Raw genomic sequence first — 17,382 nt, 5'->3', positions numbered from 1 at the left:
TCTGCCCTCAGTACAAGTCATTTAGTTCCTTCATTGCCCCACAATAGCGTTCTCAATATCCTCATTTTAGGCCATTCTGAAGATCTCGTTGAAACGCTCCATTTGGAGAATGACCTCCAGTAACCTCGAAACATCACAGCCCTTTGTGCTCTGATTTGTCAGTTCTATCAGAGGGGCGGAGGGGGAAGAGCCAGGGGGCGGTTTTTGCAGCATGGCAGTATTTACAAAATCGCCACATTGAATGGAGCAGACCGAACTAGTTTGCTGTTTGCCAAAACTTCACCGTAAGGCATTGATAGCACTAATAAAATGGCAGAGTGTAGGATACGTCCTTTTGTATTGGACCCCCGAGTCAGACCCGGACGGTTCTGCAGCTCAGGAGGAAGAAAATCCACCTCGACACAGATCATCTCAGGACGCTTCAGTGTGGTGAGTCAAACCGTTACTGTAACATGTAGAGTTTATACGTGGAAATATAGGCAGACTTCACCAATAAACTATTTCTATAACAGGGCTCCATCCTGCTCCTTCACTTTTCTCTGTCTGTTTTATCCATTGTGTGACTGACATCACAGAGGAGGAGCTGCTTTATCAGATTACTCCAATAAAAAGAAAGGATCCTCGTGTGGTCATGAAGGTCGAAATCTTGAAGCCAAATGTCAATGACCTATTTTCAGAGGCATCAAATCTCGTTCTAGGATATCAGAAAAAATACAATATCTCGTTTTTTTTTTAATTCAGGGGGTGTAAGGTCTTGTTTTCAACTGTATTATTTTATATGTAAGTATTAAATCATGGATCAGCATGATATGTCCCCTTTAAAGCCTCAGAGCTGCGTCTTCTTACACTGACAATCCACGTGGCTGAGCTCATATTGATGTAAATTCCTCCTAAAGTACAAAAACGAGTCTTATCATAGGCCAAGAATGCTGCGTCTGTAGCACGCAGCAGATCTACATTGGTTTCCCTGCAGCTCTGCATGAACTGAAGAGCAGCCTGTGAAAGGCTCTCACTGTGTTAAGTGGTATCATTCATAAGATTGTCATTCATGTGAGCCCTGCACAGGTACACTCTTTAATGCCTCCTTCCCTTTTCAGGGCTTACATAACACCTCTCACACTGTCAAATCGTAATTGCGCCTTTACGTAACCCAGATCACGCTACAATTTAGCTGAACACAATTTTTATAGAGTGACTTCATTTAAAGGTAGTGATTTTCACCAAGAGGTGAGCAGGACAGTAATTCTGCAGACACGGAAGAGGCTCTTGTTTCATTTAAGGCTCTTGGAGGGGGAAGAATCACTGCAAGAGGCTGTTTCAAGAGCAGATCACCAGAGCCTGCTCACTAATCTACTGCACTTGAAAGCATCAAATGTCACTTACACGCAGCCTTCCAGTCAGCCATTGGCGCTATGGACGATGGAGAGAATACAATCGTAAACACATTAGCCTGCAGAGTGTATCTGCAGAGCAGTGAAATGCTCATATACACAGCAGGAAGAAGAAATGTCACCATTTGCATACAGTTTATCTTGGTAAATACTAATTCTAATTTCTTTCATACAGGATGGAGCCGTTCACATGCCAGTCCTGCTTTTGTCTTTCAATCTTCGCTGATTATTCAGACACCTGATAACATCAACATGCCAGTGCACTCAGCTGCTCCTTTCTCTCAATCCTCTTGTGTTAGTGCAGCAGCATCAGAGACAGTGATCTGACTGGCGCACCATGCATTAATAACTATATGAATATCACAATGCTCTCCGTGCACTCTGTTCTGTGTCACTCTGAGCCGCCGTGGGAGAGCGGAAATGTCGCGTTTCCTCTTTGTGTGTCTCGAGCTGTGCATTTCAAGTGTTTGCGATCAGATATTGGGGCAACCGTTCAAGGCGCTGCGAAGAGTTCACACAGAGCCGAGAGATAATCACCGGAGAAATCACAGCCCTGTTCTGTGTTTCCATGTTTGGTGGTTGGTAACCTGTCTGGTATCCATAGCAACACTTGAGAGTTTGGTGCAAGCAACTAAACACGGCTGGAATAAGCTTTTAATGAGATTCTGATACCTTGGACGCTGCAACGCTGACCCTATCAGAGCTGATTTATTGACCATGCAGGAGAGTTGATTCAGAAGCGGCACCCAATAAGCATTAGGTGCTTACTCATACCCATCACACACACACAGGTAAAAACACGCACACACAAAGTGAGGATGTGTAGGCATTCACTCCCTCGACGTGCACATCAATCTTTTTTCTCTCTGTGTCTAATCACTGAGACAGAAAGAGGTTTTTTTCATTGTGCCTCTCAATGAGTTTGACCCAAATTCTTCGCTCCTCTCACCCTGCGCTCCAATGTTTAGCTCGTCACAGGACATTCATAATTAATTCCTGTTGCTTTAACATAAATAAATACATGAAGTCATTTCACAACTGCTTGGCAACTCTCTATTTTTAGCCGCAGTGATGATTTATTAACGCTCTCATCAGGAATCAAACGGTTGCTTCTGAATTCTACATCCCATTGACAAGCCAAATGCCAACAACGAGCCACAACAAACAACATGCCCTCCATTTAGACAAAAAAAAAGCTGTTGAGGGTAATTCTCATAATTACGCCCACCAGGGATATACTTACTGCAAAGGCAATTTAGTTGAAGATGGTTGAGTACTATAAATGCAGACAGCGATTAGGAGTTGATTCAGTAAGTGACAATCGGGATCCTCTCTGCCCCGTGAAAGAATGCTTTTAATGGATCAGGGGATTCGAAGTCTCCTCTCAGCCACCTGGATGTCTCTTTTTGTTTTATGTGGCCTACTTTCAGCTCATGTCATGAAAAACTCTTTCTGCCGCAAAGTCCTATTCCATTTCAGACACACCGCTTTCTGCATGGACGATCTTTCCTCCATTTGGACCCTGGAAAGATCCCATTATTGGGGCTTAGATTGGGAGATAAAGAGGTTGTGACATATGTTCCTGCTCTGTACTCGTCAGAAGAAGCCAGTAATAGACAAAACTATGGACGGAGTCCTTTTTGAGGAAGTATATACTCCATAACTGGTGTAATGAAGATGTTTTTGTTGCTCTGAGAGGAACGCTTGTTTACCGGGGTACTCAGGATTTTAAAATCAATACCAACCATCCAGATTTTCTCACCATGAAGCTCTTTTGCTCAATCTTTAGCGATTAGATCAAGGTAGTGTCTTTCTTAAATTGGGGAAGTTATTACTCTGGCCATTAGCAAGTCCAAACCTGACAGTGAAAAGAGCTAAAAATACATCTCAGATAATAAAACTCTGACCATAAGTGTTTTGTTTTCATTGATGTAAAGAGGCTGGGCTAAAATGATCATGGGGGGCTGATGGATGAATAAAATCCATGGTATATCCCCCACTGTGCGTCTGTCAAACTAAAAGCAGGACATTTCTGTGTCAGAATGGATGAGCTTTAGTCACTTATCTGCAATGAGTGCACCACAGGTACAGACTCTCACTACCTCTGTGCATCTTTTTCATTGTCAACACACCTCTCATCACTCCCAAACATCACTCCTATCATTCCTCTTTTTTGTATTCATTAGAACTTTTCATTTATTGGTTTTAAAGCTTAAAATCTGCCGGCTCAAAAATATTTAAGAGACCTTTTGACCCTATACGACCCTCATTAGATTGTGAACAAAGGAAACAAGGCTGAAGACTGTTGAGCTGTGTGCCATTAATGATTCAACAGTACTTATCCTTAGATGCTTTTAAATCCTTTCACAAAGTATTCTTTTTAGTAGGCTTTAAAATCTTTAAATCTTCTGTTTATTTTCATCTCTCCTAATGAAGCAGCTGTTTTTCTTTTGCAGCATTTTGATGTAAAGCAGTTTGTAACAAAATTAGGAAAAGTGCTTTATACTTTAAGTGAGTATTTTTCAGATGTACAGTGTTTAACAAATTTATTAGGCCACCCAGTGTAAGGTGTTTGACAACCTGTAATGGTTAATCCATCAGTATGTGTAAACTCTTCAATCAAAGTGACAGATTAAATGCTTAAATATAATAATTGTTAATAATTGTACAACATTATTTCTTGATTGACAAATTCCTGTTGTTTACATGTGTTCCTGAACAGAAAAATGTTTTTTTTTTTGTGGTTGTTTGTTATTTTTGACAGATTTCTGACTTCTCTGAGAATTCCAGTCTTTTGGGATTAAACATACAATCAGTTTTTTAAACCCCTCACTCCTGTTTAAGGAGGAAAATCTCTGTAACACAAAGAGTCAGAGTTAAACACTTCATGATGCTGGGAGGTTTGCTAATTTTTATGACAGGTGGTCGAATAAATTTGTTCAGCCCTGTATGAGACAAAGCCAACCAGCTACCAAGGCAACACCAGTTGAACGTTTGACATTTGGCTGCTGATCAATAGCTCCATGCAGCAGCCTTGATTTATCTGGTTTGGCAATATGCTGAAGCACACATTTAGTTAGAGATTTTACAGATACACTCTGTTTATCTCCCTTGATAAACTCTAAATAATCAAAGATGATGATGCAGCTAAAAGTATCAGGGCACTGTGGTAAAAGTGTAACACAGCCCTTTTCATTATGAAAACATATGGTGTCTCTGCGCTTTGATTTGAAGTTCAGAAAGAAAATAGACATTGATAGTGGGAAAGACTCATTTTCTTTCAACTCCTTGGCTTGAAATAAGGATTAATTTCCTGTATTTCCGCTTTTATCTTTGTTTAATTTTCACCATAGTTGATCAGTTAGATAGCATAGCATTGTGGGAGATTCAAGGCTAAATTTTTTTAACTGCAGAAATGATTATAAGTGGCACATAAAAGTGATGAGAGAGTAAAATATTGCTTTACAGACTCAAACATCTGACACAACATTGATATCACTTTTTTTGGCTAATTGAATAAAAAAGAGATTTTTATTGAAAGAAATGACTTAAATGTGATGGCCTTTTTTTGTCTTACTACTCGCCCACTACGCTCTGCTTGTGACGCCTGTGGCTCCCAGCCCAGCGCGGCTCTAAATCTCTAGCCAGACTCTTCTCCTCTGTTGTGCCCAAATAGTGGAATGAATGACTGAACTCTATACAATTTGCAGAGTCCCTTTCTACTTTAAGAGATGTCTGAAGACTCATCTGTTTGGGGAACACTTGAGCACTTAAGCTAACCCTTCTCCTCAAGGGTACAATGAGTCAGAAGGTCTTAGACCCAGCTCTTAGTGAATTTTCAGCACTAATTACTGAATGTTGATGAAGGTTGAAGTATATTGTTGCAGCAATTAACTGTGGTTTGTTGGCTAGATTATTATACATTATTCAAAAAGATAATAATAATAATTCTGCACTTAATGGCAGCACCTGTAGCCGAATAACTTGTATCACTGTTGTCGCACTAACTAGGTTTTCCTTCTGTCTAAATTCTTGCTTGTGTTGTACATCGCTTTGGACAAAAGCGTCTGCTAAATGAAACTGCAGAACTGCGGAACTGTAGAACTGTAATAAATGTAAAACTTAAAGGGCCATAAATGACAAAACTGTGACTTCATCAACTCAACATTTGCATCTTAAGACAAAGACTGCATTTGAGATTGCTGCCAAAACTAATTCTGGTCAACAGGGTGTGCAGAAAAACACAACACGGAGATAACACGGCTAGGCGCTGCCCAAGTAGCTGCCTGTTGCAGTAGCTGCCTGTTGCAGTAGCTCTCTCTTCTTTTTCAGTTTCTTGTAATTTTTTTTCGTCTCTTTTTCCTTATCTTCGTATTTGGAGTGGATCATTACTTTGTATGGTTCATTGTTGGTCATGGACACCAAACTTTTTGTGGCTTCAGCGATATTTTTTACTACTTTTCTCCTGTGTTTGTCTGGAGATCCTACATGTAACCATGGCTGCATTGTTTACATGTGAAATTAGCTGTTGGCAGCCTGTAGCATGTCAATGCTAACTAGTGTAAGGCTTGATGATTTCCCTCAAGGTGAGAAGGAGGAGGTGAGGACGACATGCTGGTCCTCGGGTGTGAGCTGGGAGGTGATGACGTGGACCTGTCCTTCCATCCATCGTTGTTGGGAACGTGGATCTATCTCCGGTGGGATGTACGAACTAGCCGTGCTAACCCAGCGGCAGAGGGGCTGCCGGAGGGCAGAGTGGCATCGTGCTGTTCACGGACGTGGCTGACGGAGCTGACATCGGACGCCGGCGCCACATTGGAGGAGCTTCGCCTGCTGTGGGCAGACAGGATCCAGGAGGCAGAGACTGAACAGACTGCTGGGGAGGCTCAGTCCTGGACCCTGTGGAGGTGGAGACTGGCTGGGCTGGAGAGTGGCGGACGGGATGTCATCATCTATTTTCTTATGGACCTTTTTGCACTTTCTATACACTTTCTTACTTTTGTTTTCTTCATTGCTGCTGTGACTCCTGAATTTCCCCTCGGGATAAATAAAGTATTTTCTATTCTATTTCTATTTCTAATAGAATACATTTTGTGCTTGTTTTACTTGTTGTTATAGTTTTCTGACGCAGAGAACAAATCTAGCTTTTGCTGAAAGGCTGTTTACATAGTCACCTGTGTGAAGGTATGATTCTGTCAATCATACAGTTTGGGAAAGCAGGAACAAATCAAAGTTTAGAAACGTCCTCGAAAAGAGGAGGCCATTACGCAGAGATGCAAGACAACTTGTGCTGAAAAAGCATAAAAAATGTATTTTGTCTCATTTAGGCCCCTCTAGTTGGTTTGATGACTACATTTAGGCTTAAATCTAATACTAAGTATTCAAGCTTGGAGGGCTTTGACTCCAGATCATGGTAACGTTTTAATAGCTGTGTTCAAGTTAAAAAAAAGCAACTTTTCCTTCCACCGCCATCCATAGTATGAAAATACAGTAAGAGATTTCATTCTCTTCATTGAGAAAATCTATGCACATGACTGAGAGTGTGTTTTGTGAATCTTTGTGCTCTGATAAGGCTATCATGATCTTTTCAAGCAGCTTGTCCAGTTACCTCCTCCTAGCGTTTGCTCACTTATAAAAAGCCAGGGAGTTGGTCAAATAGTTTCCTATTTTTGTGGCTGAATGAGATTTTTGCTCGTTTATTTAGCCATTTTCCTGTACTTGAAAAGGATCTAAATTTAGTTTTTCCACCCTCAAGTAGTACATCAGACTGCAGCTGTCAGGCAGTTAATTGTCACACTTTCTGTCTCCGTTGTGAAATAGTGATGTCACACTCATAGCACCAAGCTGTTCTGTTTGCAGGCCCGGGTCACGGCATCCTCTCTCTTTGGGGAAGTGTAACATTTATTTAAAAATAAAACTACAACTTTTGCTGTTTGAGTGTGGTTTAAACTTTCGCCTGCAGTCTGCCCGTGGTGCAGTCGGCACAAGGTTTCCCCCATGATAAAACTGATAGGCCGACAAATTTCATCATCAATTTTTCAGAAGACTCCCCGTCTCCACACTGTGTGTCAGGTCAGACTCGTGTCAAGCTCAGAATGGCGGGAGGATTAGAGGTTTGGCTTCTTTTTTTACTAGCTGAAAGCTGAAATGGGAATGTTTGGGCTGGGGATAGTTTGTCAGTGTTAATGATAGCTGGCAGCAGGGTCGCTCTTCCAAAGGTCTTGTGGGTTTAGGAGACACCTGACAAAGGCCTAAGTGGTTCCCAGACATGCAGGGAGGAATGCTAAGTTTAAAAAAGGACGGAGATATCCTTGCGTGACCGAGTCCTGTCCTGTTTTTACCAGAAACTTTCTATACTTAAGGGAAAATGTTTTATTATATCACCGTGTGCTTCTGAACTGTGAAAAAGTTGTGTATCGCGGTCGAAGAGGTCGTCGAATAAAAGAGTTCTTGTGTTCACTGACAGCATCCGTTAAATCAAATTGCTAGTTCTTTTCTCAACACGTAACATCTGCAGACATAAAAGACAGCTTTTGGGATAATGTTATCACCGTTTTGCACATTTCTATGTTGTCTGATTGTTCAAAGAATGTGTTTGTGCAATGCCTCGCAGGCCTGGAGTTTGTTTTAGAAGTCAGTTGATCTCCAGGCCTGATGACAGCTGGATGTGGATGTCTGTGACTCTCAAAGTAATTAACTTGAGAGTGTTGAGTAGTTGACTGAGCACATTCAGGTGCACGGGGAGGCGGGTGGGGAGAGAGGGTGTTCTGCCATCTTTTGCAACCGTTTTAGCATGGCATCCTTTCATTTAAGTTTGAATGGGTAAAATAGAGGGAGAAGAAGAGAGTCACAGGTGTGGAAAATAAGGGCATCCAAATAATAGTGAGACAGAGAGAGTTCCACTCAGTGGAGTTACAATTTTCTGCTGCAGCACAGTGCAACAAAACAACATACGGACAAACAGCAGTCAGAATTTTTATGGATTATTACAGGCTGCTGCCATCATATCATCTCAGGGTTTTCATAAATCATTTGATATTGGACAACTGGGGTGAGAGAGACTGTTCAAATGTGTGTGGGTGTTGGGTCAAATTTGCACTTAAAAACACAGCAGGGCAAAGTACTCCTGGAGTGAAGATGTAGTGAAATGCATCACAATGGATCACGTAGGCTCCTCATTCACTCACAAATCCACACACGAGCAAATTCACATGTGTAATTGTGATCTTTTAGGTGTATAGAGGGATTATTTGTTTGTCAACAACGCCGGATGCATACGCAAAGCACTGCGAAGTGTAGTGGTTTGTCAAATGACATGGAGGAGTATCCACCAAAAACAGAATTTTAAACTAAATATCATCACTTTTACGGATAGTATACAGCTCCCAGGTTTGTGAAATAGAAGTGAGTAGACAGAAGAGATCAGCAAGTGGACAGATATTAGATGGACAGATGTTTTTATCAGAGAAATCCAGCGTGTACCCAGAGAGCCATTTAAACACGCAACTGTCACTTGATGCCCATGACTGCATTATCCGACACTTGCCAGACTGTGACATACCAGGACGTAAACATGAGTCAGTAAATCAGAAACCCTCAAAAAAAAACAAAAAGAGAACACAGACTGCTGAGTCTGGGACCTCGTTCATAATAAAAAAAAACAACAAAAGAACTGCATCCAGAGTTAATTCTCTACCCGCAGATGCCTCTGGTGTTTCAGTGTAAAGTGTGACCCTGATAACTGGTGACTCTTGGCCGTTAATCACATAGACTGTAGCCAAAATACCCCAGAGAATCTGAGTGGAGCCTGGTAACAAAAATATATATTTTTTTTTTCTTTCAAGAGTCTGATCACTTCTTGACTCTACCTCCCGACATACTTACAATCCCAGAAAAAAAATACATAAAAACGTCATCTTTCAATCGTCATTAAATGTGACGCAAAACTTCATTTGTAAAAAATGAAAATGAAACTTTAAAGAAAAAAAGAGGACTTGAATACAAGACAGCCAAATGATATCTTCAAATCTCCACAATAATCGGATGTGAGAAACACATCACTATTCCACAATTTTTTTAAGTTTGACCACAGCCCATCTGGAATGACTGGAAAGCTGGATTTTTTGACCTATACCGCAGCTAGCCACCAGGGGGAGCAGTTTTTGTGGTGACCTCACATCGAGCTGAGCAAGAGGACATCAATTTTTTGACAGTCTATGGTTAATCACTGCTACTGTCGGCTGAAAGGCACCAGTTAGCATGGTCGCTGTTAACTCCGGAACACCTGTTGCTCTGTGTCAGTCAAAACTTGATAGACATTGCCTCTGCTGTAAAAACAGAGGCAAACAGTACATTTTATGCTGATAACAAGTTGAATTCGGTGTTTAAAAAATGCAAACTTGTCTGAATGAATGGAGCTAAACGCTGCTTCTGCGGTCAAGATACGTGCGCAATCTCTATGACGACGTAGACTAATGATCCCTCTATATGCAAAAAGTTTAATTCAAAGGAGCACAATAGCATTTTAACAGAAACATTACCTGTGTTCTTTTAATTTTATGTGAGGAAAAAGCAGCTTTCCATTTGAAGTTCAGGGTACACACTCTACAGGAAAATGTTAGACTCCTCAGAGGATATGTGGCAAGCTTTCATTTTCCGACTGCTGTTGCTACACATCCATTACTTTCACTTTATCTCTGTTCTGGGGATTTCTGTAGAAAGTGGATCTTGCTTGAGGATAGACAATAAATGTCCAAAAGACAATCTGAAGAAGTGCTTTTGTACCTCTAAGTATCTTAAAACAGAGTCAGATCCTCCTCACAAAAGAAATGTGCGAGTTTAGTTGTTGAAACACATCCTCAGTAGTCAGCATTAGAGGCACCAGTTAGTTAGATAAATTATAAAAAGTTAATGTAAGCACACAGTGAGGACGCTAGAGTGGGTAGATCTTTACAAAACCTCACTGGTGTTCTGCTTTAACAATTGACCCTGTTAACTGGTGACTTTTAGCTCAATGTGTCTGCAGTTGTCATAGTTACAAGAGCTGCCAACTAAAAAAGGCCCTTTTTTATTTAAAGTCAGAGTTTACTCTGAAGAAACGAATATTCAGCTGAAAAAAGAACCAAAGAGGTCTGCGTGGTCTCTTTTCTGTTTCCAAAGGTTGTTTTCGCTACAATGATAACCACAGATGCTTTGGCCTAAAGGTCATCAGTTAACAGGGTAACTTGTTAAGCCTAAACACCTGATTGGACATCGCTATCTCTGAGTGACGGCCCCATCTGCGCCGGCTGAGAGGGTTTTTCAGCTGCTGGACTTTGAGATAATAGACTGAGGTGTCTGGTCTTACCAGAGCGTGTTGGCATGTTGATTTCACTGTGCTAAAGGGTTTTTTGGTCGAGTTATTTGCTGTGTTAAATGTGACACGTCTGTCACACAGAGCCTTTTAGCAGCATTAAAAGAGGAGGTATTGGGCTTTTTTCCCCTTTATACTGTCCCACTGATGCACCCATGGTAGATTCACAACTCAAAAATGTTCCCACTGTCTCACTCTGGTTTTTGAAAAACCCTTATTTCTGCTCCTGCCTAAAATGCTTCTTTTTAGGCTGCTGTCACTTTAAAGCTTCCTGCTTAACCAATTACCTTCCTTCTGATTGGCTAGCCAGTTAGGGGCAGGGCTGTGCCTCCATCATGAACCAGTGAGATCCTTATGCTATGACCTCATCATTTGAGCCAGTCTAGTGAAGATTTATTGAAGTAAGTAAAATCCCATCCAGTTAGTATAGAAATCTAGCCAAGTTACACACTATCAATGTTTTGAATGTAGACAAACATAATACCATCTATTTAAACTTCATGTAAATATTTTTTTAACTGAATATAAGGGTCTGAAACTACTACTTATATCTTCACATTCACTCCTAAAGTTACCCAGGCAATCAGCAAAAAGACTGACTGCTTTTTCAGTGCAACTTTTCAATGTCCAATATCTCTGGTAGGGGGTAGGCCTCAGCTGAAGAAATGAAGAAATGGACTGCATGCTGCTGGAACAGCCAGTGTTACATTTTTCATGGCAAACGTTTTCAATAAGTCATACAATTTGAGTGTGAAATTCAAGCAGCAACCTCCAGACTTAAAATCTGAAGCAAAGGCGTAAGTGCTACAAAAAAAAAAAAAAAAAAAAGTTTTTTCATTGAGTACCCACTTGAGGCTGGCTACAGAAGCTGTGGACACAAAGCACCCATTAATAAAAAAAGACAAAAGACAAAAGACAACTTTTACATCAAAAACAAATATGTTCACAGCCTGGTGAACACATGTCTTTGTTTTTTTCTTTCCAAAAAAAAGTAATTTGGTTTGAATGGCTAATTTCTCAAAATGCACACGTGGTACAGGGGGTGAATTTTTTAAAAATAATTTCTTATTTAACTTGAAAGTTTTGCCTGTTCAGGGGCAAGGCTGGCTTGACTGAAAGGTAGGCACAGTGTAGCTGTTAGTGAATAAGCTTTTGGCCCAGCTCTTCTTTTGATCCCTGAGTATGCTTTTTCAGGCCACAGTCACACTGGCCACCCACACTGTGCCCAAGCACCCTTCAACACTAAGCTCCTGATAATGTGGCCTGTGTGACCTCCAGCACCGTGCACGGTACACATCCTTGGCTTTGACACACCTTGGACAGGTGTGCTTTGGTGCAGTACACTTCGTGAACTAGCACAACAAGGACTGGCCACTGAAAATTGGCGCTTTGCATAATAGATCACTTGGTGGTGATAGAGGGCTGTGTCAGACCAGAATGACTTAACACGAGCCAAAAAGTAACTCAAGTCGTTGCTATGTTCTCTGTGTCCATTGTGCTGATTCTGATTAGACCACACTTCTTGTAAACAGACGCTTCATGGTGACATATGTGGGCCATGCTTGTGCCATATTACAATGTGAAGACTTATTTACAAGAGACAATCGGGCATGTGACCACGGGCCAGTTATGCTTTAGTATGAATGGTTTGGATACCCTGTGTGACTGTGCTCTCAATATGATATCTGCTGACAATGGGCCTCAAAACTCTGCTTAGAAACAAAAGGACGACATCATGAAGAGTATATCCATGTATTTTATAGTCTATGGGGGAAAAAAAGAATGTTAGAAAAATGGTTACAAAAATGGCTTACATATTACCACTGTGTTCACAGGGGGTGCCGAATTCAAGACAAACGGAAAGTGCCCCACAGGGGCTGAAACTGTGTTTTTTGAGGGTTTTCTTGCCCTCAGATCAGTTTGTTGGTCAGAATCTAACATTCTGTTTTATCAACTTGTAAAGAAGTTGCTTTGAAACATCTTCACTCTGCACAAACTGCATTAATCTCATCAATTTTCCATTGAAAGTACTTTTTTATTTGATGTGTGAATAAATATAGCTCTGGTAGAAACTAACTGCACACATAGCTTCTAAGCAAGCTTAAGTGATGGAAAGATTGCTTCAATTCACCCTAACTACACTTTGCAGAGGATGGTATCAAGACATGCAAAGCCACTTTTCACCTCGCAGCAGCTAGGGAGCAAGCAGAAATGCATCCACTATGGCCATTACCAGCTCAGAAGGGCTGTGGTGTGAACTGGAGGTGAGTGTGAGTCAGGAGCGAGTGTGAAGAAAGAGTTAACTGCATAAAGGGGAAAGATAAACACATTACTGCCTCGCCAGTCGCCGCGAGTAGCATAATGAACTCCTAATCGCTGCTGAGGGTGTAATTCATCTATGAAATCAGCAGCAAATTGAGATGAGGAAAATCAGTTTCTGATCCATCTCATGCGCTAGCTTAGGAGGGAGGATATTGAGCGGTGTGCCTCTCAAAAGGTTAGGAGTAACACTTTCCTGTCAGCATCGATATTCTGTCAGCGGAAAACTTCCCCCTCACTCCGTCTCGTGTGCGCCGCCTGCCAGGCAGCACGCGGCTGCTCATGAGCGCCGCAGATGAATGCATCTGTATTCTGCTTGGTCTCGGCCAGATAAGCAATGACGAGCACATCAGGTCAGAATGTCAGATTCTCAATCAACTCCAGTAGCAGCCAATGTCAAATGCTTTGTTGAGTAGAGCACCGCTGTCGAGAGATGGAATGTGTTAAATCAAACTTCTATTTACCCCCCTATTTCTCCCTGCCTTCCTCCTCCTCCAGCTCCTCATCTTCCTCTTCCTCCACCTCCTCAACCCGCTCCTTTCTCTCTGCGGAACGAGGTATGATGGTATATGTTGAGCCCTGGGCGTGAGAGCTAAGATAATGGCTTCTGGAGCTGCCAGCACCTCCATCCTACCGCGTCTGGGGCATTTTAGGCTTCTGGTGCTTAACATCACTCGTCCTCTCAGCCTTTATGTGCCTGTTTCTGTCTGAGGTGGTTGAGTGTGGGTTCCCAAACACATCAGAGTCATGTGAAAATGAAATCAAAAGAAAACGGACACAGGACTTACAGAGTCACTGAATATTTGTGTGCTCCTCCTTTGTGTAATGTCTCTGTTTTCATTTGTTTAACTGCTAATGTGCATTTGTGCATGTGTTTGGACAAGATAAAAACAGGGCTGGGGGAGTGAAAAGGACATTTATGAGAGGAGAGAGAAGCAGACAAAGAGGAGGGTGGTGACAAAGACTGAGAGAGAGCAACAGAGAGAAATGACTCACCTTCTCTGCCGACTGGGCCGTGCCAAAGAAAATCGGGATGAAGGCCAGCCAGACTATGCAAGTGGTGTACATAGTGAAGCCAATGGGTTTGGCCTCGTTGAAGTCTTCTGGTACATCCCTAGTCTTGATGGCGTAGATGGTGCAGGTCACCATCAACAAGATGCTGTAGCCCAGTGAGCAGATTATCTGCAGGTCTGTGATGTCACACTTCAAGACGCCACGGGCCAGCTTGGGGTTAATAGTTTTCTGCTCATCATAGTCGACGATGGTATTCGGAGGGTCCACGGCAAACCACACCAGCACTCCCAGCAGCTGCACACAGATCAGACTGGAAGTGATGGCGATCTGGGAGGTGGGGCTGATGAAGCGTGGGGCCGTGACCGTCTGCTTGCCTTGCTCAAAGATCCGGTAGATGCGGTTGGTTTTTGTAAGCAATGCGGCGTAGCTGATGCACATGCCCAGGCCCAGGAAGATCCGCCTGAAGGCGCACACAGCTACGTCAGGCTTGGCGATCATGAGGAAGGTGATGATGTAACACAGGAAGATGCCAGTGAGCAGCACGTAGCTCAGCTCACGGCCCGATGCTCGCACAATAGGCGTGTCATTGTAGCGTATGAAAGTTGCCATGACGAAAATGGTGGCGATGATGCCAAGCATGGCTAGGAAAACGGGGATGATCGCCCAGGGAGAGTGCCACTCGAGTTTGACGATGGGGATGGGCTGGCAGGCGGTTCTGTTGGGGTTGGGCCTCATGTTGTATGAACACAGTCTGCAGGAAGTCTCGTCGTACTGGTACTGGTAGCCATCACAGAGCTCGCAGTGCCAGCAGCACGGCATGCCCTTTACCCTCTTCTTCCTCTCGCCAGTTTTGCAGGGCAGGCTGCACACAGAGATAGGCACCTCCTGCTCCCCATCTGGCCACTGAAGCTCTTCCAGCTGGGAGAGAAATGACACACAGCAGAGAGAAACAAAGAGGGTTAGCAGACTGATAAAGCCACTGATAAACATACCATAATGAAGCCTCGTGTTTATTCACTTTCCAACTTACTGACTCACAATTTATTGAAGTTTTTTTCAAAAACAAAGACCAATGCAATCTTTGCAAACAGGTGAAACACATTAATGCATCGGGAAAAAAAAAAAGGTTAACCTAACAAAATAAAACACCTAATTTCCAAATGTCTTTGAGGGATTGCCTTTTCTAACACTTGAAAGTAATTGAAATCACCATGGCAACAGAGCTTACCTTTGTTCAGTGAAAAAAAATAAAGCAATGTGAAATGCAAAAGACATTATGTTTTAATACAGGAGTCAGTGAGGTATGAAATATGTGACGATAAGGAAGGAGAATGGGATTTAGAATTGCAAAACGCCTCTTTTAGGGTTTGCGGAGCTATTTCTATTTATGATCTTGTCATCAAATGAAAACTGCAGCTCACAGACACACTGTGGAACTATCAGAGAGTCCAACACCAAACTCCCCACAGTATTTTATCATTTAAGTTTAAACTATAGACCTAACTTACAAGTTTGCCTTGAAAAACCTATGAAGAAATGGAATATTTTACAGCTTCACATAGTTTGTGAGGGTGAGAAAAAGCCTCCCATAATTCTTTGAGCTGATCTTTTGATTTTTTTTCTCCTGAAAGCGCACTGATCCATGGCTTTAAAAGCAGAAGAAGATTAAAGATGCTCAAACATGGTTTAGGCTGTCTCTCAACAGAAACAGCCAACTAACAAAAATAAATCAATCGGAGCCTAAAAAACAAAAAGGAGAGCTGAAAACTATCCTGTGCTATGATTGTTAAAATAATTTGATATTGTCTTCTCAACCTACTTTAATATGAGAGATTCAAAGACGCACTTTGAGACAGTTATTGTCGAACAACCTACAGTAAAAAAGAATGGCCCGCCATAAAATCTATATTGGAAATAAACAGAAATTAATTGAAGTGATAACTTTGGTGCATGTGAGCTGAATTTATGACTTGTAGATAGCCTCTGGATTTGAAAAGCTTAAAGCAGAACTTTCTTTTATGACTGCTGAGTGTGTCCTTGTTTTGTTTGTCTTGTTATTTTTTTGCACAGGGACTCACATGCACCTGGTTTCACACTCTTCAACCAATCTACAGGTGGCAGTAATGTGTCAAGAAACAGCAATTTATCATCCAAGGCAGGGAAGTAAAACAGTTACCTAAGAACCTGCAACAGCTGAAAACAGCCTTTGAAAAAACACTGTACGTAGTTCATCACATTCAAATTTTACTTTTTTTCTGCACAAAGGTCATTTTTAAAGGCACATGAGAAGTTTTCTTCATGTTGACTCTGGTGTTCTCCTCAGGTGAAATCTGTAGTGTCTCTCCAGGATGAAAACTGTATTTCTCATGAGCACCATCATCCACTTTTGCATAGGTGTAACCCTCTGAAAAGCGTGCTTTAATAATGAAAGTAAATGAACCCAAATCTTATTAGCATCTCTTCTCTCTGTAGAAGACCACAGAGTGCAAAGTGATGAGGCAATCTATGGATTTGTTGTTACATTAACTGCTAACATACCAGTCAAATGTTACCTATTACAACCCTGATGTCATGGTGTATGCTCCAGCGTAGTAAATGTTTACAAAACACAATATTTACCCGATGTAACATCCAAATTCCATTAGATCCATGTCCTGTCGGTCTCCAGTACGTCACCGAATCAGAACTGACATGTTTCAACTCTAACCACTAAATTAACTTCCGCTGGCTCTGCTCCATCATGTTCTGACAGGCCGGATATGTAAGACTTTATTTCAGGTCCAGCAGGTTAGAGTCCTGCATAGGCTGTACCCAAGACTTTTATTTTGATGGATGCCAGAACATGATGCATCAGTTTGCGAAGAGCAGATCGAGCGCAACAGGAAGTCAGCAGTGATGTGTCGTTTGTGAATGATTCTTTTAAAATGAATGAATCATCTGGGTGCACAAACTGAATTGAGTTTCTTACAGAAAAAAAGAGTTGTTCATTTCTCAACTTCAGTCGCACTCTCCTCTCTCCCGTCTCATGTGTCTCTAGCTGTAGACCAGGGGTGGCCAACCAGTCAGAGACCAAGAGCCACAAATATAACCGTGGTACTATCAAGAGCCACATTACACACATGATCTTACAAACACACATCCTCTCACACATAAAAGAAATGACATAAAATGAAAATCAATGCATTTACCATTTTCAAAGTGAGATTTGTTGTGTTTGTAGGTGTGTTTAAACTTGGAGCTGTGTCAAAGACAAATTTCAGAAATTTGTCTTTAGTCAGTGATATGTACTGACTATTTAGATAGATA

General features: G+C 41.7%; 1 protein-coding gene across 2 annotated transcripts in view; it reads right to left on the bottom strand.

Moving 5' to 3' along the window:
* LOC141798919 (metabotropic glutamate receptor 7-like) overlaps window positions 1-17,382 on the bottom strand; it is a 144,829-nt gene that overhangs the window by 4,841 nt on the left and 122,606 nt on the right. For both annotated transcript variants that reach the window (XM_074680861.1, XM_074680860.1), the window contains exon 8: window positions 14,059-14,994. In XM_074680861.1, coding sequence (XP_074536962.1) covers window positions 14,059-14,994 — 936 coding nt within the window. The remainder of the gene's footprint in view (window positions 1-14,058; window positions 14,995-17,382) is intronic.

Source organism: Halichoeres trimaculatus, unplaced genomic scaffold, assembly GCF_033239565.1.
Source record: "Halichoeres trimaculatus isolate MK-OKI-2021-1 unplaced genomic scaffold, fHalTri1.1 fHalTri1_scaffold_11, whole genome shotgun sequence".
NCBI classification, from domain to species: domain Eukaryota; kingdom Metazoa; phylum Chordata; class Actinopteri; order Labriformes; family Labridae; genus Halichoeres; species Halichoeres trimaculatus.
The sequence above is the reverse complement of the archived record's forward strand: the minus strand, read 5'-3'. Positions and strand labels throughout refer to the sequence as shown.